Consider the following 22,484-nt stretch of genomic DNA (forward strand, 5'->3'; position numbering starts at 1 on the left):
ATCTTGCTTATAAGGCTAGGTATTTCCATCCCGTAGGCCTTGGAAAAATACCAAAGATGGCCCTGCCCCACCCGTCACCCGACTTTCCGTTCCGTCCGCTACCCGACTCCTGGCCCAAACCTACACCTTCAGTATCCGTTAACGTCTCGTAGAGTAAACAACTCAGTAAAAAATTTAACGTAAAAAAATTGCCTGTACTTGAACTAGACCTTCTTTTAGATTTATTATTTTATTTCCAAACTTTTGGAAACTAAATTTTACGAGCGATAAATTTTAAGTGGTTTTTCGGAACATCCTAGTCAATATTTGTTGAAGGGTACTCACGGGGAAAGAATACTGGGACAATGTTCGGCAAGTCGCGTCAGTTGCTCTTCCGTATCTGCAGCCGGTCGCCCGTGTGCCGCCAGTATGCGCCCAAGTTCCTGAAGCGAGCCTACGCCTCGCAGGCCATCAACCAGATGCTGCTGCTCCAGCAGATGGACATTTGTGCCGACCAGCCGTCGCGAGCCCTGGTCATTGGTGTGTATGCCGATGAGGAGGACAAGAACGACGCGGGCATCCTGACGCCCGCCGGCTGGCGATACAACATCCAGAAGACCAACGGTCGCCTGATCGAGGTGCTCCGGATGTCGGGCCCCATGCCCAGGAGAGGCGAGGCCCGTCTGCTGTTCGCCGTGGAGCCGGAGCGCATTCCCTACTACTCGGTGGTGGCCGTGGTGGGTCTGGGCAAGGAGTGCCTGGGCTACAACCCCTACGAGGTCCTGGACGAGCAGAAGGAGGCCATCCGGCGCTCGGTGGCCGCGGCCTGCCGCATCCTTGCCGAGCTGGACACGGATCGTATAGAGGTGGAGAACTGCGGCCACGCTGAGTCTGCTGCCGAGGGCGCTGCCCTGGGCATCTGGTTGTACCAGGAACTGCGCGATCCCAAGACTCGAATCTTCGTCCCGGCCATCGATTTGTATGCCACCAAGGACGAGGTCTGCGACATTGAAGGATGGCGCATTGGGCTGCAAAAGGCTGCCGCGCAGAACCTCACCCGCCAGCTGCAGGAGATGCCCTCCAATCTTTTGACACCCACTGCCTTTGCCCAGAATGTCGTCGAGGTGCTCTGTAAATCCGGAGTGAACGTGGAGGTCAAGGTCGAGGGCTGGGCGGAGAGCCAGTCGATGCACGCCTTCCTTGCGGTGGGCAAGGCCTCCTGCGAGCCACCCATCTTCTTGGAGCTGAGCTACTACGGAACCTGTGCCGAAGAACGTCCCATTGTCCTGGTTGGCCAGGGCATCACCTACGACGCCGGCGGCCTGTGCCTGAAGAAAAAGCACGAGCTCTTCCACATGCGCGGCGACATGACTGGAGCAGCCGTGGTGGTGGCCACCTGTCGGGCAGTGGCGGGACTTAGGTTGCCTGTGAGTTGCTACACATGGTTTAGGTGATTCCCCTCCTCATAATACCTCTCCCAGGTCAACATCCGCGGTCTGATCCCTCTGTGCGAGAACGTAGTTGGCTGCAACTCCTTCCGTCCGGGCGACATGGTGAAGTCTATGAATGGCAAGACCATCGAGGTCCAGTGCACAGATCACGAGGACGTCCTGGTGCTGGCCGATGCCCTGCTGTATGCGCAGAACTTCTGCCCCAAGTGCATCATTGACATTGGCACCTGCTCCGGATACATGCGTCAGTCCCTGGATGAGGCGGCCTGTGGTGTCTTCACCAACTCCGAGATTCTGTGGCAGCAGATCAAGCACGCCAGTATGCACACCGGAGATCGCGTCTGGCGCTTCCCCTTGTGGCACTACTACAGCAAGGCGGTGCGTGCCGGAGGACGCAGTGATGTGCAGAACTACGGCATCGGTCGTGGAGGACGTCCTTGCAAGGCCGCCGCCTTCCTGCGTGAATTCGTGCCCTGCGGACAATGGATGCACATAGTAAGTTTGGATTTCAAATGTTGAAGGAAGGTTCCTATACATTTATTTCCCCAGGATGCAACCAACGTGATGGTCACCAACGGCATCGACTTCGAGTACCTGCGTCGAGGCATGGCCGGCCGACCCACCCGAACCCTCATCGAATTCATCGCCCAGACCATCTGCAAGGACACCGCCCCCAAGATGGGAAAGTAGGCGGAGGAGACGGAGGAAGGATCAACTGACGAAAGATGGCGAAATCCTATTGGCAGCTACAGCGCTCAACCATGTCTTTATTTTGGTGAAACTTTTGAAGTCTGTACAAGGTGCTTGTCTTTAATCAGTTGTGTGATATTTCCCTTGCTTACGAGACTGTTCGGGCCAAAAATGTTTGTTTGTCACCATATTTAATAAATTATTTACCTTTCGAATTGAATCAAATATGTGTGAAATAAATAATTGCAAAGAACGAATTTACTAGCTGATGCCTTGGCTTGGGGTTGTAATATGGATTGTGGCATTAGGTTCATTAGGATATTGGACAATTTAATAAATGTTTGGAAAACTCTGTACCTTACATTTCCATGCAATTGTTCAATTTGTAGATAATTTATTAACAATATTTAATATTTTTAGGGCTTCCTTTGATTGTTTATTATTTGTGAGTTCGAAGACTATTTTTGTGCTTTGCTTGATGAAATATTAGTAAGATTTACCATACGATTAATTTAAAGAAAGGATATTTTTAAGAAAAATGTGCTTTTGATAACAGCGTAACCATTTTGAGAAGATATTCCCAAACTCCAAGCAGGCACTGCCTTATAAGTGCAATCTCGAAGATCTAGCAACCTTTGGGGTTATTCTGTCAGTGCCTCGTCGAAGAGGTGCCACATTGGACGAGCTCAGTCTCATTTTTATTCGTTTCGAGGTTGAACACGTACACATTTTTAGCTAATCTGGGTGAAAAATTCTATGAATTATTTTGAACGCGGCACAGAAAATCGAAGAGCAAGTTTTCAAGCCTAGTAGTATCCTTTTGTTCTGATCAAAGTTTTAAGTTCAACTTCAAGCAACATGTTTCGGTTTTCGCGCCACGCAATATCCCGGGCCTGCAAGCTCGTCATCAGCCGTCCGGAGGTGGTGCGCCACCGCAGGTACGCCTCGCAGGCGATCAACCAGATGCTGCAGCTGCAGCAGATGGAGATCTGCGCGGATCCGCCGTCGCGCGGCCTGGTCATCGGGGTCTACGCCGACGAGGAGGACAAGAACGATGCCGGCATCCTGACGCCCACCGGCTGGAAGTACAACGTGCAGAAGACGCATGGCCGGCTGCTGGAGGTGCTGCGTATGTCGGGCCCCATGCCCAAGAGGGGCGAGACCCGCCTCCTGTTCGCCGTGGAGCCGGAGCGAGTGCCCTACTACTCGGCGGTGGCGGTCATCGGCTTGGGCAAGGAGTGCCTGGGCTACAACCCGTACGAGGTGCTCGACGAGCAGAAGGAGGCCATCCGGCGCTCGGTGGCCGATGCGTGCAGGATTCTCGCAGAGCTGGACACCGACCGGATCGAGGTGGAGAACTGTGGGCACGCAGAGTCTGCCGCGGAGGGAGCTGCCTTGGGTATTTGGATCTACCAGGAGCTGCGCGATCCCAAGCGGAGGATCTCGGTGCCCTCGATCGATTTGTACGCCACCAAGGATGAGATCTGCGACATTGAAGGATGGCGCATTGGCCTGCAAAAGGCTGCTGCCCAGAACCTGACCCGCCAGCTGCAGGAGATGCCCTCAAATCTGTTGACCCCCACCGCCTTTGCGCAGAACGTGGTCGAGGTGCTCTGCAAATCCGGTGTGAACGTGGAGGTCAAGGTCGAGGGCTGGGCGGAGAGCCAGTCGATGCACGCCTTCCTGGCGGTGGGCAAGGCCTCCTGCGAGCCACCCATCTTCCTGGAGCTGAGCTACTACGGAACCTGTGCCGAAGAACGTCCCATTGTCCTGGTTGGACAGGGAGTAACATACGATGCGGGTGGCTTGTGCCTCAAAGAAAAACAAGAGCTCTTCCACATGCGGGGCGATATGACAGGAGCGGCCGTCGTTGTGGCCACCTGTCGAGCCGTGGCTGGACTTAGGTTGCCTGTAAGTCACTTGAACTTGTTTGGGTAGATCCTCCCATTATAATCCCGCCCTTAGGTCAACATCCGCGGACTGATCCCTCTGTGCGAGAACGTTATTGGCTGCAACTCCTTCCGTCCGGGCGACATGGTGAAGTCCATGAACGGCAAGACCATTGAGGTGCAGTGCACAGATCACGAGGATGTACTGGTGCTGGCGGATGCTCTTCTGTACGGGCAGAACTTCTGCCCCAAGTGCATCATTGACATTGGCACCTGCTCGGGATACATGCGCCAGGCGTTGGATGAGGCGGCCTGTGGAGTGTTCACCAACTCGGAGATTCTGTGGCAGCAGATCAAGCACGCCAGTATGCACACTGGTGATCGCGTCTGGCGCTTCCCCCTGTGGAACTATTACAGCAAGGCGGTGCGAGCCGGAGGACGCAGTGATGTCCAGAACTACGGCATTGGCCGTGGAGGACGCCCTTGCAAGGCCGCCGCCTTCCTGCGTGAATTCGTTCCGTGCGGCCAGTGGATGCATATTGTAAGTGCCGTCCTTGCATTCCCTAGGTCGTTGATTTGATCCGGTTTCTCCTTCCAGGACGCCACCAATGTGATGATCACCCGCGGCGATGAGTTCGAGTATCTGCGACAGGGCATGGCCGGACGGCCCACAAGGACACTCATCGAGTTTATTGCGCAGTCCATATGCAAGGACACGGCTCCCAAGCTAAACAAGTGATACTTTGAGCGGTGTTTTAGTTTTATCAGACGATGCCACCACACGTTCATCGACATTCTTTTAACGACTGACCAACCTATGACTTCTTTAACGTTCTGACATTTATCTGATTGGGACCACTGAGTGTTAAAATTAATTCGTTCTTTAATGACATACAAATTTCAAGTCATATAAAAGTAACTTTACGTGTATACTTATTGGAGTTCCTGTAAAGGTGCGTTTCGGAGATTGGAGCTAACTAGAATGTAGTTGATTGCTTGGTTCTTTCCGTTGATAACCGACGAACTAATGGGGCTTTGCAAGCATTTGGGCATTGGGGGTATATCCGTGGACGTCTGCTACGCCAACGAACCGGCATGAGTAATCACAACGTTAATATCGATAGGAGGATAGTTCTGCAGCAGTTTCACATTCGAAGCGAAGTCGTTTTCCAAAATGGCTTCTCTTTGGATTCTGAAAAATGCATAAAATTAGTTTCTGCTCTATACTATAAACAAGTTGACTTACAAAATCATGGAACAGCATATTTTAATGAGGAAATCGAAGCGCTGTTCGTCCGCAAACACGGAATCCCAAATGCGCAGCACATCCGGCAGTGGAAACTCCTGCGAGAGGAGCAGTGTGAGCCACCTGAAGCTATAGTACTGCGGATGCAGTTCCTGGCTCTTGAGCAGCTCGTAAATGTTTGGGTCCTTTGATTTCAGCATATTCGATAGCCTGGCCATCATGAACTTGATGCCGCCCTCTGCATCGTCTAGGGTTTTGATAAAGAAGTCTCGTATCTCGCTCATCAGGGCGGTAAAACAGAAGAAGCAATCGGCCTCGGCGTGGGCGCGATAAGAGAGGTCCGGATCAGAGGCCATTACGTAGTAGATGGGTCCCACAATCTCGTTCATGCCCTGGACATATCCCTGGCCGGGATTCAGCTTGGCGTATATGAACAAAATGCGTTGCACAACCTCCCAGTGGGCCTCCTGGCCCTCCTCCATGGCGGCATAGTTCTCCACGGAGCGTTTAGTGATCAAATTTATCTGTATAGACGAGAAATGTTTATAAGATTTGTGTTGAGATGGGCTGAGCTTACTTACTTGCTGCTAAAATCCACATGATAAGCATAAAACAACACATTCTGAGCTTATTGTCTATCAGTCTCTCGGTCTGAAACTCACCTTGGTCATGCCCAGGCCCTTGCGCTCCACATTCGCTGAGCTCAGCACGGCGGGAACCACTCGTTCGTGAAGCCTCCTTCCATGTTCCCCCTTGCTGTGGACCACAATCTCGCAGGGGTAGTCGGTGGGCTGCTGGAAGAAGGATATGTCCGGGCACAGGCGTCGCACATCCTTGTCGATCTGCAGCAGGAATTCGTTGTCGTTGAAGAACGTGTTCCAGGCGCTCTCGGGCCCCTCGCTCAACGGATGATCTTGCAGGCCAACGCCCCCCGAATCGGCTTTGTCCGCATCTCCTCCGCCGTCGGCATCACCTCCGTTGCTCGAGTGTCCGGGGGGCAGGACCAGCTCCTCGATGAACTGCTTATACAGGGCTCGCTTCTGAGCCAGCGTTGAGGTCCAACTGCTGCGCCTGGGGCTTAAGTAGCCCAGGAGGAGCTTCCAGCTCAGGGCTCTAAAACTCTGCACATCGGGCACACCTGTGGATTGTTGAGACTCGAGTGTTTTGGGATTCACAAAAACAACTATTATATCCCACCATTGAAGGCTAGTTTCCTGAGTTCCTTCAGGTCAATCACATCCTGCTCTCCCGCCAAAACATCCTCGAATTCCTTGACCCTGCAATTCGGTAGGAGAAAGTCTTTGTTTATGTCCCAGTTTTGTTAGCCTTGGAAGAGAGTGCATACCGCGCCTTGAAAATAGACATGTTGCAACGCTATGTGGGCGGGGCTTCGTTGGGTCCATGCAGGGCCCCTATTTGGTTTTAATTGAGGCTTTATCTTCGTAAAATGCGAGATATCGTGGTAAAAACAACAACTTGGATGGTGGTGGGTGGTGCGGTTGTCGATAACGGCGATATCGATAAGTCGACAAAACGCAAATGTACCGCCGTTATCGATTTATCGAAACCAGTGCTGCCCATACTGTCGAAAGGCGGCATAATTTGAAGTGATAATTCGAAATGAAACCCCAAAAGTGTTAGTTAAGCCATCTTAACCCTGCTCCCATAACTTTTCTGACAAAAACACTCTCCCATTCATTCATAGTTTCCCCCCTCTACCCTTTCTCACCCGCATGCCTGTCGAGTGATTAATATAATTATGTATGCGCTCATTTCCACCGATTTTTCGTGCGCTTTTCCTTGGTTTTTCAATTGCCTAGTAGTGCACACACACACGCAGTCGCGAGCAGACGCGTTCGAATAGTAGAATTTAGCGCACATTTCTGAATGTGCGGAGCATTTCTTTGTTTACGCTAGTCGCTGGCCAGCAATGACGACCAGCAGATCATCGGCGTCCGCGTCATACAGTCGACCGGCTTTCTGGAAGGTGCCCGGTTACGAATCTCCAGCCTCCTACCGCCCACAGCCGCCCCACCCGCTCCATCCACCCCTGGTGCCCCTGCTGCCACCCTCCTGCCGAAGGCGCAGCAGCAGCGGGCTGAAGAAGCGCGTCCGTTTCGCCGACGAGCCGAGTGTGGGGGTGAGTCCGAAAAGAAAAACCCCGAGAAAATCGAGAAACCCCCCCCTAAATCGCCCGGCTTGTCAATCATCGCACGCGTGTGCTCGTATTTGTGGCCCCAATTCGCACCAGGCCGTCTCAGAGAAATCAGTTCAATAGCATTTCGCCCCTGGCGGCTCGTAAATTTGTCAAGCCAAATCTAATTAATTGGCCACTGCTGCACTTTTGGCCAAGTAAAGTGGCCCAGAAAGATGGATGGATCCATATTTCCATTGCCACGATATTTTTATACCACACTCTGGGCCGATCTAGAGCAAAAGTCACCGCCAAGCATTACAAAAATTTCAAATGAAAATGAAATGAAAACAATTCAAGCCGCAAATAGTAAAAACATTTCAAGAGCCAGCCAAAAAGTGCCGAAAACAGAATGTTTAAAATGAAAAATAAAATGGCAAGCCATATATTGTGTATACATCGGCGGAAAGCCGAAAGGCAGGAAAACATTCATCCGCTGTAAAAAGTAAAAATCTTGCCAAAACCGAGCATGTTTAGAGGAAAGCAACGTCCTTCAACCGTTGACCCGTGCATATTGCTTATACGTCACGTTGAACATAGACTTTTCCATTGACTAATGCTATAAAAATCTGATATGACTAGCATGTTTGTGGCGAATTCGTTGTTTTTGCTCCGCTCTGTTAGTACCGCCTCGGTAAATAAATTTAATTACACTCTCTCGGTTGCCTCATCGTCGGCAAACAAGTCTGGGAAAAACACTAATAAAATGCCTGAAAGTGTAGAGGAAAAACAGATGCCCAGATACTTGATTTCCTCTGGGCAACGAGCATGTTCATCAAAACATCTGAATAGATGATGACATGTGGCATTCATTTCTTCAGGGTCGGCCTGCAACTGGATCAAGTGCTGCCCCAAAATGTGGTCAGCGAAATGCAGAATGCCTGAAATGCAGGGCACACGTCAAGTCAAACAATGGGAACAAAGAGGGGGAAAAGCTTTTGAATGCGAGGTGGTTTTTGAATGCTCTACAGGGGTTGAAAAAAATGAAGATTGTGTTTAGGTTTGCAATGTATTTTGTTCTTCATTTTATTATTATAATTTTGAATATTTTTAAAGGGTATTTAACCCTATTAACCTTCCATTCCAAAAACACAAAAGATAGTTTTATTGTGACGTCTAGGCATGTGCATAATATATGCCAAAATGCTTGTAAACCAGTGCCAGTTTCTTCTTTGGAGCATAATAATCACACCAACGAGACACCCCTGCGTATGCGTAACTTGATCTCCAAGCACTTATCAAGTATACGCCTTGTTATCCTAAACGGAATGTGGCTCTTGAGGAGGCGAATACTAAGCAGACTTCCCAATTTTCTTGAGCAAACAAGCTCTCTGAACAACTCGGAGTACTCTGTGGCGGAAAAGCCATTTAACGATTAGGATTCGCCAATCGAATTCATGTTTCTCAGCATGTAGTGGCCGTTGCCGGCGGATATAAGCTGTCTATGTATACGATACACATTTGTGGCGCAGTGTACTCGTGGTACAGCAAGACTCTGCCGCTGCTGCAGCAAGGAAAACGAATTGTATTTTAAAATTAGTACTTGAGCAGCTTTGCGATCGAACAAAACGCTTAACGGACTGCAATCTCGCGCCGCCTGCGCCTGGCAGGCCAGAAAAACACAAACAACAGACTACAGTTTCGGCTCGCAACAGTCGCTCTTGATGAGCCAGTGATCGGGATCCGCGGGATCGAGTGTCATCGGGATGAGCCCCAAGCTGCACGAGTTCGCGGTGGTCCTGGTGCGCGACGGCCAGGCCACGCCCTGGGGCATCCGCCTGGTGGGCGGCAACGACCTGGACACGCCGCTGATAATCACCAGGGTAAACGGGCGTTATGCAACCGGGCACTGTCGCCTTGTGGTCGCCGTTGCTGTGGTCCATTCATCAAAACGATGCACACTCGCTGGGCTGGCAAAGCAACTTGGCCTTTGTGCCCCCGCTCCGCGTTCTTGTTAGGTTCTCAGCTCTCAGATAAACAACAACAAATCAAAATAGCGAAACGAGCACAGCAACAATGGGCGCTGCAGCCGTTGCCAAAATGCGACGCCAGTAAAACTAATTGAGGCGCAAACAAAATAGCCCAAGACATTGCCCGCCCCTCTTTTCTCCTCTGCGATGTAAACACCGGCGCACAGTCTTTCGATCATAATTCTGTCTGCATCTATTTAGGCACCCCATAAATCCGTGTCAAGGCTGGACCCTTCGGCTGTGTGCATGTGAAGTGACCTTCCCACTGTTTTCGCAGGTCCAAGTGGGCAGCCCGTCGCACGGGGAGCTGCTGCGCGGCGACATCATCTCGAAGATCGGCGAGTACGATGCACGCGACCTGAGCCATGCGGATGCACAGCAGCTGTTCCGCGGTGCTGGCAACGAGATCCGCCTGGTGGTGCACAGGTGAGCCAGGAAGTCCGTCTTCCTGAGGGGGAAATCGGGAGGGGGAGGTCAAAGACAAGTTCCGTGTGTTTCAGGTGGAAAAGAAATTTTCAAGGCTAAAAATACCTTACTTTTTCAAAGAACTTTTGATTTATTCTCTAAAAATATTCTTTTCTTTTTTATAAAATTATTTCCCTCAGATGAGGGAACCAAATTTACAACCTACTTAAAAAGCAATAAAAATTCTGTATTATGAATCCTGATCTTAAAATATTAAGCTACACATTTTTTGAAGTAGCTATTAAAAACTATTTTTATGGAAACCAATATAGAATTTTATGAGTGAGCTATCATAAAAATATTAATTCATGAACGGAAAACGGATATTACAAATATTTAAGATTGTGCAAGATGTTTCTTAATTTATTTGGTGAATGAGTAAATTGTTGATAGTGTTTAAACTTATAAGAATGTAAAATCATTTTTCGTCGCCAAAGTTGATATTAGAACTTTTGTAAGTTGAAGTTGCGATAGTCACCATATTTTTACCTCATTATCAAAACTCCGCCCTCTATACATTTAGGAAAGTTCGAATAGCGGAATTTAGATATGATTATCTTGAATTACTCTTATTTTTATTAGAAAGACTAACTATTTTAACATTTTAGGGACAACAAAATCGCCTACACGCAGGGAGGCACCCAAGAGGCGGGTCCAGGATCGAGGAGCAACTCCACCTTGCCTCCGGCCACTCCGGAACTCTTGCCCCACCGAGGTCCCTCCCCTTTTCTGCCTGGACCCAGCCACTTCGAGAGGGCTCTGCAGTTGCCAGTGGACACTCTGCCGCAGACCGTGTTCCCCCAGCTGAACTCCTCCGGGGGGTACGAGGTGCCCTCGGCTGTGTTCTCGCCCAAGCCAACTCGGGATCATCAACAGGACGTCGATGAGGAGCAGGCCGCCATTGTAAACCAGGTGAGTTTAATATATATATTTAATTAGGCACCTTTTACTTAATAAGAAGTGGGCTTCAATCTGTGAATCATAGAAATTCTATTTTATTTCGAAAACAAAATTTTCCTAAATTTACTTTTCCAAAGATTAAACTAAAAATACAAACTGATTTATTTGAAATCAAAGTTTTAAAAATTGTTTAAGTACATTAATCTGATTTGTGTAACACATACATTAAGATTTTCAAAATATTGAAAATGTTTTTCAAACCCGAAGCGCTTGCAGATAAATGTTGCATACTTTTCGGCTGTCATTTTGTTAAGTGTGTGTAAAATGTAAAAGGAAATCATATTTGCCTCCGAAAAAGCAGAAATTCTTCATTTAAAAATCCTAAAAAATTAAAATTTTAATTTTCATTGTCAGTGTGCGTAAATATTGAGAATGTTCGTGAAAAACACATTGTAAAATCTAGAAAACGGTTTTTTGTAATCCGAATATACTGAACCGCTGACATCAGCAGATCGCAATGTTGGTGGTCAAGGTCCCGCCGCTTACACCCGCTAAATATAGCCCGCGGATCGAGGGACCGGGGCGCTGAGCAGGAAAAGGCCCAGTGACGCAGTGTGCAGGTGGAAATTGGCGAGGAATCAGGCAAACACAAGTCAGAAGCTGTTACAGAGAACTGCCCGCCCACGAAAACTCTGCGGCAAATGCCAATGGGCAAAGACGCAAATAAGCAAGAGATATTTTCGAAACCACGGGCGGACGAGTCAGGTGTAAGGCGATGATTTTGATCCACTGTCCGTCCAAGGAAACACCGCCCCCTCCAAGTGCCCCATTGTCCGCGGATGACGACGCTAATGAATCAAGACACTGGCCAAGGTCGCAGTTTCTGTTTGCCAATGCGGCACCAAAATAAAAATCAAGGTGCCTACCTATATGATTTTGATGTTTGATGATTTGTCACACAGAAGTGCCGACAGGGTGTCGGGCAAAAGTTCCAGAACAGGTGACCTCGCCGAGGGTTGGCGTGGCCATTCCCATCATCAGCTTTCGGGGGTTATTGTACTTTGCTCCAACTAATTTACGGCCAATATCTACCTTGGATGCGTTCTATTTGTGTTCTTAAATCCTCTTTGTTGGGCGCACCAAAAAACCATCAGACGGCTTGTTTATTGATCGTTTGGTTTCTTTTTTAAACATACAATGTGGGTACACAAAGAAAATATAGGAAATCTTTTATGAAAATGTATTAAATGAGAAAATCAGTCAAAATTTGATAGCAATATTAATCTTACATTTGTATGTTACAAGCTTTAATAAATTAGTTAATCAAATTAGTTAAAATCCTGCGAAGAAATTCCTATTAAAAAAAATATTGTCATATGGGTTTTTGTATTTCTTATTTCCCTTTTTAAAGATTTTTTTCTGGATATTACCAAGCGGTTTCGATCCTAAAGATTGTACTTTAAAAAGCTTACTATTTTTTCCCTGTGTACTTGAGTTTCCGAAAAAGATTCCTATGGCCGGGTGAACTGCAACCTTCGCAGTGGGAAAAACAGAACACGATTCCGTGTAAGTTATGCGTTCCTTGGATCTTCCATCGAACTTGAAATCTTTCCTACAGCCTTCCAAGGCTAATTACACCTGCTCGTGTGTTTTCGGACCGTCCGCAACATCAAATGATCTGTCCAATGGCCTGCTCCAATGTCAATTGCTTATGACAGCCAGGAGACCACAGAACGCCAATGCCAATAGTGATGAGATCTTGGTTCGGCATCTTTGGAACTGTCTCTACAAGTTGACAAATCGACCAATCAGCGAAACAGAGATGAGTAAACCCATATTTCCATCTTGCGGCTGCGATTTAACATTAATGTTTCTGCATTCGGGCGAAACAATAACCTCGGGTGCGATAAATATTTGTGCCTAATTTTCGAAATGCGAAAAAGTGCTATGTGAAATTGCTCCACAAAGCAGCAATTAAAACATATAGGCGAGCTGTTATGTGTGAATAATCCCCAACTGGGGCGGCAGGACAAACAACAACATCCGTTCGGAGGGGGTGGTGGGTGGCCAGGGCGCGTGGGCGGGCAAAAAAAATGGGAAAATATATAGATCACACCAAGTCCAAGTTTATACGGCGAACAGGCTATTTGCACAAAAGCATATTTTGTGTATTTAAAAAGTCTCCGCTCTCTCGGAAGGCACATAAGACCCCGGCTGGGGTGGTGTGGGTGCGTGGGTCGAACGGCCTCTGACCGTCAGCACTCACGCCTCTACATGGCCCACACAGACAGAGGCTCTCCGACCAATACCGATGCGACTATATAGCCAAATTGGAATTCCGCGCAGTCGGAATAGCAATAATTCGCCAGCATTTGAAAATTTTCAAATCAGTTGCGTTCGGAATATTGAAAAATAAACAACAATACAAGACTCGAGCTCGAGCATCCTTTTTGCAGTGCATCCTAGTGAAACGATCTACGATCTCACCAGCTGCAGCGTTGATTTAAACGTGCCGAAAAAGCAAGTTACCAAGAAAAATAACAATACTAGCAAGCATAACAAGAAATAATTTGGCAAAATTATAAATCCGAGACGTGATCTCCCATTGCGTAACTGCTCCTGGCTATAATATTCTCTCGTTTCTATTTCGTTCGACTTCTGGCCACCGAAGGAGTTTAAATTAAAGCCCCAAACACACACACACATTGCAAAAATGGAGTACGTTCAGTTCAAAAACGGATCCCCAGTCTACTACAAGGAGCAGCCAGACCTCAATGAGTGCATCCAATACCAAGTAAGCAACCAGTGAATAAGTAACAACCTTGTTTAAGGATACTATTTGAGTGCTAAGGGATTACTACCCATAAACATACTATCTTCGAGATAAATCCACTTAGTTCTGGATATTTTCGATACAAAACAGAGCACCTCCCATGCTGTGACTTATAAACAAAGAGTTCTAGACAGGCTCCACCTGCCTGACAGACGGCTGACTACTCCTACATAGCCCAAGTCCAGATGAAACACTTCACCTTTGCCGTCAAACATTTGCTCTTGGAATTCAAGTTCAAATACAAGTGAACCAACGTGTGTATTTTCCGAGGTTTTCATCTTACTTTTCCCTCAGAAACACATACAAGTCAGAAACCAGAATATAGAGCGCCATGTACCAGAGCCTTAGCTAAATTCCTGCATATATCTGGCTGTCGGTCCTCTCCGCCTCTCTGCAAATAGCTTATTATTCAAACATTTGTTCGACTTTCGTCAATACGCGTCGAACGGCCAGCAGAGTTTTTGAAAAAACATATTTTCATTGCGCTCTTGCCGAGCAGTGTGCTCAATGTAATTCATACCACCCAAACGGGCGGGTATTTTTAGAGCAGAGAGCGCAGGAAGAACAACAATAAGCCAGCAAATAAATAAACAAAATGATTATAGAAGAAATTAATTTCATGTCGAGATGGCCAGCAAACCCACACGTATAGTCGGTGGTGTTAATTTGCCCCATTGCGATCTGAAGAACGCCTCGAAAAACAATGGCAGACTTTCGCCAACACTTGGCACGCCCCAAGCGCAAGACCTGTGGCGCAGCGAAAGTGGAAATTGTTTTCACTTTTGTGTACTACAGAACTATTTGGTTTATTCTTATTTGCTTAGGGCTAACAGGAAACGAATTGTCTAGAGCTTATTGGTCAACGGATCGGATTAGAAATAGATGATGGGCGCAACATTTACTTAAATTTATGGCAAACATAAAATCCCAAAGACTCGATTCAATTAATAGTCAGAAAGAGGCAATATGTCGAAAGTGACCCTCAAATGATATTTCAAAATGTTTCACTGCTTGCGCCAGCCACGAATTTTAAAATTAGCGTCAAGAAGTATTCCTATACATATACAATGTTCGTCCCCAAGGTGAATGAAAATGAGAGAAATGCGCAATTAACCAGCGGCTTGTCTGGCCCACCAATTTCCTAGAGGTAATCGTCCAGATCGTCACTTGCTCAGGCAGCTGGTGTCGCTGAGGATCGAGGCGATCAGCTGCTTGTCGCTCAGGGCCGCATGCACCTCCTCCTCGTCCCACTGCAGCAGCACCTTGTGCAGGCGCGGCTCCTTCTTGCGCATGATGCGCAGGATGCCCCGCGTCTCCACCAGATCCACGGTGCCCGTGAACTCCGCCTGGTCCAGGGCCAGGATGTTGCGTTTGGCGCACACCCGCCTGTACACCTCGTGCAGGCGACCCATGCTGATGTCCTTGTTGCGCTCGTTGCGCAGCATCAGCACCAGGGTGCACAGCATCAGCTTCTGCTGCAGCGGGAAGGAGGCCTCGATGTCCTCCTCCAGATTCTGCGAGGCCCCATAGACTTTGTTCAGCACAGCAGCCACTTGGGTGACCTGAACGGGCTTCAGAGTGTCTGAAAAGGAAACAATGATTATTAATTCAAAATGTAAATGAAAAGTTCTGTGGTTACTCACCTTGTTTCTCTTTGGCCTCCACTGCCTCCTTGCCCTCCAGCTGCAGAGCCTTCATGTTGAACTCCTTTTCGCCGTCGCGTTTCTGCTGCTCTGCAATCTCGACCACACGTCTTCCAATGTCCAGGGCCCTTCGCACATCCCCGCTAATGGCGCTCACCTTGGCCGCCAGCAGCTGCAGCGTGACGGGCGGGAAGACGTCCAGCACCTCCGCCTCGGCCAGGCGCGACTTGAAGATCTCCACGATCTGCTGCTTGGAGTAGGGCGGAAAGTGCATCAGCCGGGGCTTCAGCTCGCACCGGGCATTCAGTCGCATCAGGGCTCGGTCTGTGAGATCCAAGCTATTGGCAATGCCCACTAGCAGTATCCTGGAGCTGGGCAGGGCAGGCCACTCAAAGATCGTGTACAGCACCTCCTGCCTGCTGGTGCACAGCTGATCGATCTCGTCCAGCACCAGCAGAAGCATTCGCTTAGCCGTCCTCAAATGACGCTGTATGGCCTCCAAGTGGTCTCTTTCGGTGCGTCCGCTGACTTTCAGCTGGAGCTCGGCGCAGAGCTTCTTGTAAACGGCTCCCACGCTGGCAATGCTGGTGCAGTTGATGTAGACGCGCTGCAGACGCTTAGAGAACTCCGGATCTCTCAGTAGCAGCGACAGGCAGGCGGTCTTCCCTGTGCCCGGCTGTCCGGAGACATATAGGCTGCCGGAGGTCTGGCTTTCCAAATGGCTGCTGAAGAATTCTCGGAGTTCCTGAAGTTGCGCCTCTCGCCCTGGCAGGTTTTGGGTCTCGGCACTGTTTAGCACTCGTCTTGCGTTTTGGTACTTGTTGCGGGAGGGCGAGGGCAGGTTATCCTGTTGGCTTTCCTCTTTGGTGGGGGATTTTGGCTGCTTCTTGAGCTGGGATTTCTCCAGCTTCGGTTGGGGTTTGTTTACCAGCTTGGTGGGAGGTTTCGCCTGCGGCAGAGCAAGAGGATCCTCCTGCGGGGTGGCTTTAGGCTTTGCACGTGGCTTCTGTTGCTCCTCGTTTCGGGGCTTCTGGTGGAGCACCTCCTGCTCCCTGTCAGTCTTGTTCTCCGCCTCCTCCTCCTGGCGTTCGTCAATACTAAGCCTGTCCAGCAGCCGCGAAGGACTGATCAGGTGCTGTGGCAGTGGCTGCAGCTTCCGCTGCTTGGGCGGCGAGCCATGGAGCGGATCGGCCTCCGGCTCCTCCTCATCGCTATCCAAGAATTCGATGGTGGCCTCGCGGTTGGCCTGCTCGCGTTTGGCCCGCGAAACAGCAGCTGATGGGGCTGTTTTCTTTGTGCTGCGTGGCGTCTTTGGGTGCTCCAGCTGATGGGCCGCAGCCACCTGCACCTGCGAGGTCCTGCGCCGGGAGATCTTGTCCATCTTGTTCAGCAGGTTGCGGTTCTCGTTGTTCTCTGAAACGGGGCTGGTCAGGTCACAGGTCACCGCCTCCTCCTCGTCGCTGTCGACGATCACTTTTTGCGGCTGCCTGCGTTTCCAAACTTCCGAGCGACGCGGCGTCTGCGTCGACTGCGGCAGAGGCGAGGCGGCGGCCGCCTTGCTGATGCTGCTCAGGCGCGTGGAGCGACGTACGGCGGCCATTCAAGCGGTTTTTAGTTTATCAGTCAGCAGTTGGTTAGTAATACTAGTTAATAAAGCCAAGGCGTGCGTTAGAATTCTTCAGCTGGCCAGTCACAGTCAAAAAAGCGCGCAAAACCATTGGCCATTCGCCCCGAACAACAGCTGATCAAGCCTGGCCTGGCCATCTGGCAACCCTGGCCCAGAGCTGCTCACCACTGATCGTCGTCTATCGATTAGCCGCGCTTAGTTACAACATTTGAAAACGACTGCCCGCCTATATTGAATTACTTACACACTCGCTCGTGGACGGCCTGGTAAAAATAAAAACGCTTCGCGGCAGATAGAAAATACAAAACGCTGGACGCTGAACACGCTTACGTAAGCGCCTAAAAATATTTGCTCTGGCTGTGGGATATTTTTAAATTATATAAACGGGCGCACATAAAATGGAATTTAGCTATAGCGAAGAAAAAATGATGCACACACGCTCAAAGGAGAATAATAATATTAATACCTAGGCACAGTGGGCGAAGATCTGAAGACTTCTAGATTCGTCGAAACTCTGGTAATCGTTTGCTGATTTATTTATACTATATCATTTTGCCATTTGGTCGTTTTGGCATAAACAAAGTCGTTTATCTTCACTGATCACGTGGTGTGCGGTTCCATTGCCTTTTCCAGCCCTACCGAACAACTCCGCTGGTCCTGCCCGGCGCCAAAGTGAAGAAGGATGCGCCCACGACAGAGTCCTACTTGAGGCACTACCCCAACCCGGCTGTGCGCGCCCACCCAGGACACGACTACCATGACAGTATCATGAAGCAGGTGAGAACCAGGATGGGCACTTTTAAAATAATTTGTATATTCTGATGTTATATCAATTTTTATTACTATTTATCTTCCCAGCGCGTGGCCGATACCATGCTGCACAAGGTTGTCGGTTCTGAGGCCGACACTGGCCGCGTAAGTATAGGGGAGTCCCCAAATCCTAACGAACTAAGTCAATATAAAAACCCGTTTTCTACATTTTGTAATTTGTTAGTATGATAATTTCCAATTTGTGTTTCACTTATGCATTCTCTATATTTATCTGTTCTATTTGGAAACAATAGTTTGTAAAAAATCAAAAAGATTGAGACACTTTTCTTATAAACCCTAAGTTATGATGAAACAAAATTTAGAGATCGTGTTACTTATTATCTCTAAACTTTCAGGTCTTCCACAAGCAATTCAACTCGCCCATCGGCCTGTACTCCAACAACAACATCGAGGACACCATCAGATCTACAGTTCCGTAAGTTGCCATCCAGAAATGTAGCATCTGGAAACTCCTATTCTAAGCTCGAAACAATGAAAAACCACTAATATCTGAACTTTGGAAAACGCTTGTCAAATTGAACACTTAAGCCTATTATTTACGCTATCTTCCTTTGGATTTTGCAATTTTTGAATAAACCAGCGTAGAACTCTTCGAAATTCCCGAAGCAGCTTTTCTTTTTGCCAGAGAGAGAGCCACTCGAAATGCGCCTATTAGCTTGAAACTAATACAGCGAGTCACGACTGCGGTTACGAGTAGCCTAAGGTCCACATAAGCCACAACAATTGGTTCCTGGTTAAGCTGCGGCCATAATCCACTAACCCAAAAAGCTACAAAATCAAAGTCGAAACGAAATTTACTAAACCGAAGCACACACGATACGATAGACACCACATTCGAACACTCAAACGAAAAACCAGCCCATAGATGTTGTACGTACTACTCGCCCACTGCCGGATCTCTGTTATAAATACCACTCTCTATACCTTATATACCTCTATATATATTCTATGTATATTGTTGTAGCTTCGCCACAAGCGAAAGCAATCGCTTGAAGGACAGTCCTTTGCATCGTCCTTTGCCAACGAAACTTAACGGGTAAAAGTAAATTCATATCTTGAGCACAGCCTGATTTCGTTCTTTGATTGAATCCTTCTCACTTTGATATGGAAAGCATACGGGCAAGATCTTGGGATTGAACCTGAGCTTGCCTTGAGACAAATTGAATATGAGGAATGTTTACCAAGTCTCCCGTGTTCTCCCCGCCTGTCTGTACAGAATAACCCCCGATTATTGTTGTCTCCCGCAACCACAACAACAGTACCATATAATCTGTAAAACCCAGATGCAGTATCTATGTCAGAACAACAGAAACAACACGACACTAGTCCAAAACCCGATTGCATGTGCTCTGCTGTCTATGTCTATGTGTTTCCTAAGTCTTTCCCGAACCTTCCTATTGCAAAGAAAAGCTCCCACGACCTGAGTCTGTGATATGGAAACCTTTACTGTGTAAATACGTGTATTTCTGGAAACTATCTATCTATCTCCGAAACCCCAGCGAAACTTGTTTGTCTTGAGGCTTTCTTGTTGGGCTATTACAATCCGAAAGGTATGGCAAAGGTGGCGCAGGTACATCGGGAAGGGGTTCTTGGTAGGTCAGGTGCTGTTCTTATAGATTAACCCCCTCACAAAAACAACCGAACCTCTCTAGCTCGTAGACCCTGAAATACTTAGAACTCAGCTGCACGATTAATGTTAGAATTTTCATCGATCTATCTTTCCTGGAACAAAAACGTAAAATCCTGGAGCAACAAAAGCAAAAAGACCAACTTGCAGAGCAACAACGTCTACAGCGCCAGCAGCAACTGCAACTACTCTATCAACAAAACAAATGATCAAAGAAATAGTAGCCAAAAACTCCCCCCAATACTACTAGACAAAGAGCCAACCTCCCTTTCCCAAGACCCCTGCTGAAAGACCCTCCCCCACCCCTTTCCGACCACCCGCCCCCCAAATAAGACTAATCCTAAACTAAAAGACGTTTGCTGAATTATATTTACGAACTGTTCGAGAGACAGCACCGAGAGTTCCTACGCCCATCGCAACCCATCCAGCATTAACCACACCAACCAACTAACCACCCACCTAATCCCGCCCCATCTCAAGGCTTCAGCTCATCCGATGATATATTAATCATATAATCTCACACCTTGTTATGCAGTTCTGTTCGATTACTCTTAATAACTAGCTCGTAAGGAATTTGTTAATGAGTTTCCTATTAATCGCAATCCGTTTGAGGAGTGTGCAGTTTCAAGACTACGAAGCACTCGATTGCCCACCAACAACAGCAACTACAAACTACAACTTCAACAAAACAAAATAATTCTAACGTATTTTGTGCACATCCTGTTTTCTCTTTCTATTCTCTCACTACTCTGTCTCACGCTACTCAACCGATGTAAAAAACAAAAAAAAAAAACAAAAAACAAAAAACCAATCTATTTTTTATGAATCTCGATTAACCAACAACAATAAAACGACTTAAAAAATAAAATTATTGAAAACTTGCATAACACCCAACAAAAAACCAACGAACAATTGACCAAAATAACGGCGCTTTCAACGATCTCAATGCAAACCCCGAATCACTGACCACTGCCCTCGAGCAGCTATAAGAAAACTGTCCAGTACGATCCCAGGAACAGCGATACCTACAGAGCCATTCAAGAAGAGGGCGGCTACAGCAACTATGGCCAGTCCTCGCCACAGGAAGTAACCATTCCTGTGCAGACTAAGGTCTATCAGCCGAATAGATTGGTTCCAGGAAAGGTAAGATCGTGCCCAACCGTTCGAAATCAAATCAAATCAAGCCAATCTCTCAATCAAACCGACCTCAGTCAAAACTCTATGTGAAGGCATCCGACAATATCGCTCGATCAATATCGCAAGCTCATCCTGTACAAAGTCTATCTGTCTCTCTCTGTTCCTATCTCGCTCGCTCTGTCTCTCTTTCTGTGCCAATGTAAACGCGTACAGTTGCACCAACCGAATGTTAGTCAACAGTGTGTCTGTGTGTCCTTGTCTGGCGGCATGTTAACGCGCTGTAACGACGTGGTAGAGTTACTAACCTGGTTTTTGATCGATCACCGGCTGGCATCGAACTACACTAAACATCCATTAACACCATCTTTGTGTATATTTTCCAAATCACAAGCACACACACATCTTTTTGGCATTCTAACGAAGAGTAACATTAACCAACGCTCATAACAGTTGGAGATTGCATCTGAAAAGTTTTTAACCGAAACTGCTGGAATCCGCCAGATCTATTAAGCAATATCTTATCTTTCCACTCCCTCCGAATGATCTTACAGAAACCAGTATCAGCGCCAGTATCCCGGCCGCCGTACAATGTGAGTAGCTCTGTTAGGCCGCTGTTAAGTGAATGTTAATGATATACTCGATTCCCAGGTGGTAAACACCCACGATGAGAACATACGCCAGAGCGGCTCCTTCAATCGTCTCATGTACAGCGTCATTGGTGCCACCGAGTACTAGGAACTGCAGCAGCAACACCAGCGACAGCAGCAACACCATCGAAACACCAGCAACATGTGCTGCAGTCGGCACCGACAGTTGTTTATCTCCTAACATATTTAGCGGATTTTTATGAAATTCTGTTTAACTTACTCAATAAATTATATGAAGAACGACAAGGAATTGTGAAGCACTAACAAGCTTATGGACAAATTGGTTTGGTAAACGATTGGCATCGAAATAAATCTATGATATGTCTACAATTTAAACACCCACAAATTAACTCCGCCCCAACCCATTTACTGTCTCCATATGCAATAGTAAAATCTATATAAATTAATTAAATAAAAGAAAAGTAAACTAAATAAGCAGGCACTTTGATTTATTGTTATGTTTATGTTACGCTGATTCTAAGTTAACAGCCGTCAGGTGGGTTAACGCCGAGTGATTCTAGTCATGGAATGTAATAGATATACAGAATGTTTTAATTAATAAAGTGAATTTTATTGGACCGAAGAATTGAGTGTATTATGGGTTTTAATTTGCATATGCCCGCACCTGAAACTCACATTTTAAGTGTGATATAATTCGGATCAGACGTTTCAACACGCCGGCAATGTAATTGTATCACAATGATTTGAATATGACGAGCTCTTTTGTGTGTCTGCCTTCTTTATGGCATAAGTAAGTAGAGCCCAACCCAAAAAGAGACCCCTAAAGAGTAGCCGAAAATCTTTGCATAACATGACGCTGCAAATCTGCACTTATTCCATCAATCATTCCGGCAATTAAACGTATTTATATTGAAACTATATGCACACATGAGCCGCGAACTGAGCGAACCCATAAATTTGACTTTAATTTGAATGGAAATAAGTCACTCGAGAGCGTACGTGTGTAATGTGCATAACAATTGTCTGCAACACATAATGTACTTTCACTTCACGGCTAAGTAAGCCACAAATGTGGTTGCTTTTCTTTCGATTGTTTGGAGCTGGCACAATGTCAGAGCGATCCCATTAAGCGGTCAGCCCCATTTCGCCTTACAACTGCGATTACAACTACACCCCCAAAACGACCTTGTCGAGTGCGCCAATCTATATCTATGCAAATCCAGGGCGTATGCGTATGGCAACAGCACGTAAAGGGTGCTCTGTGGCAATTGTAATCGCGTCGACGTCTCAAATATCAAATTCGGAGGAGGACTTATGGGGGCTTAATGACACGATCACATGATCGTATGGGAGCGCAGCAAGAGATTTGGCAATCGGCGACATCGAAGATCGCT

At 47.4% G+C, this 22,484-nt stretch overlaps 5 protein-coding genes across 18 annotated transcripts; 3 read left to right on the plus strand and 2 right to left on the minus strand.

The window, feature by feature from the left end:
- The first annotated feature begins 119 nt into the window (after window positions 1–119).
- Window positions 120–2,345, plus strand: LOC108034543 (cytosol aminopeptidase-like). Its single transcript, XM_017109469.3, has 3 exons — window positions 120–1,406; window positions 1,461–1,925; window positions 1,980–2,345. The coding sequence occupies exons 1-3, from the start codon at window positions 345–347 to the stop codon at window positions 2,118–2,120; spliced, it is 1,668 nt and encodes a 555-aa protein (XP_016964958.1). The 5' UTR covers window positions 120–344; the 3' UTR covers window positions 2,121–2,345.
- Window positions 2,346–2,771: 426 nt separating this feature from the next.
- Window positions 2,772–4,928, plus strand: LOC108035560 (cytosol aminopeptidase-like). Its single transcript, XM_017111228.3, has 3 exons — window positions 2,772–4,031; window positions 4,086–4,550; window positions 4,608–4,928. Exons 1-3 carry the CDS (start codon window positions 2,979–2,981, stop codon window positions 4,746–4,748), a joined length of 1,659 nt encoding a protein of 552 aa, XP_016966717.1. The 5' UTR covers window positions 2,772–2,978; the 3' UTR covers window positions 4,749–4,928.
- On the minus strand, window positions 4,875–6,754 carry LOC108035561 (TBC1 domain family member 13). The gene is made up of 5 exons (XM_017111230.3): window positions 6,601–6,754; window positions 6,453–6,532; window positions 5,918–6,393; window positions 5,256–5,779; window positions 4,875–5,201 (listed from the first exon to the last, which is right to left on the minus strand). Exons 1-5 carry the CDS (start codon window positions 6,618–6,620, stop codon window positions 5,087–5,089), a joined length of 1,215 nt encoding a protein of 404 aa, XP_016966719.1. The 5' UTR covers window positions 6,621–6,754; the 3' UTR covers window positions 4,875–5,086.
- Window positions 6,755–7,170: 416 nt separating this feature from the next.
- Window positions 7,171–21,715, plus strand: LOC108035039 (PDZ and LIM domain protein 1). 14 transcript variants are annotated; one of them, XM_017110385.2, is made up of 10 exons: window positions 7,171–7,395; window positions 9,697–9,845; window positions 10,493–10,796; window positions 17,521–17,664; window positions 17,746–17,802; window positions 18,054–18,133; window positions 18,683–18,754; window positions 20,329–20,488; window positions 21,034–21,072; window positions 21,131–21,715. In XM_017110385.2, the coding sequence occupies exons 1-10, from the start codon at window positions 7,186–7,188 to the stop codon at window positions 21,215–21,217; spliced, it is 1,302 nt and encodes a 433-aa protein (XP_016965874.1). In that variant the 5' UTR covers window positions 7,171–7,185; the 3' UTR covers window positions 21,218–21,715. The 14 variants fall into 14 exon arrangements, with proteins under 14 accessions (XP_016965874.1, XP_016965875.1, XP_016965881.1 ...); XM_017110387.3 differs by lacking the exon at window positions 7,171–7,395 and adding an exon at window positions 8,988–9,272; XM_017110386.2 differs by lacking the exon at window positions 18,683–18,754.
- LOC108035038 (cell division control protein 6 homolog) lies at window positions 14,167–17,374 on the minus strand. Its single transcript, XM_017110383.3, has 2 exons — window positions 15,261–17,374; window positions 14,167–15,199 (listed from the first exon to the last, which is right to left on the minus strand). The coding sequence occupies exons 1-2, from the start codon at window positions 16,858–16,860 to the stop codon at window positions 14,781–14,783; spliced, it is 2,019 nt and encodes a 672-aa protein (XP_016965872.1). The 5' UTR covers window positions 16,861–17,374; the 3' UTR covers window positions 14,167–14,780.
- Window positions 21,716–22,484: the final 769 nt, after the last annotated feature.

The sequence above is a fragment of the Drosophila biarmipes genome, chromosome 3L (assembly GCF_025231255.1).
Source record: "Drosophila biarmipes strain raj3 chromosome 3L, RU_DBia_V1.1, whole genome shotgun sequence".
NCBI lineage: Eukaryota > Metazoa > Arthropoda > Insecta > Diptera > Drosophilidae > Drosophila > Drosophila biarmipes.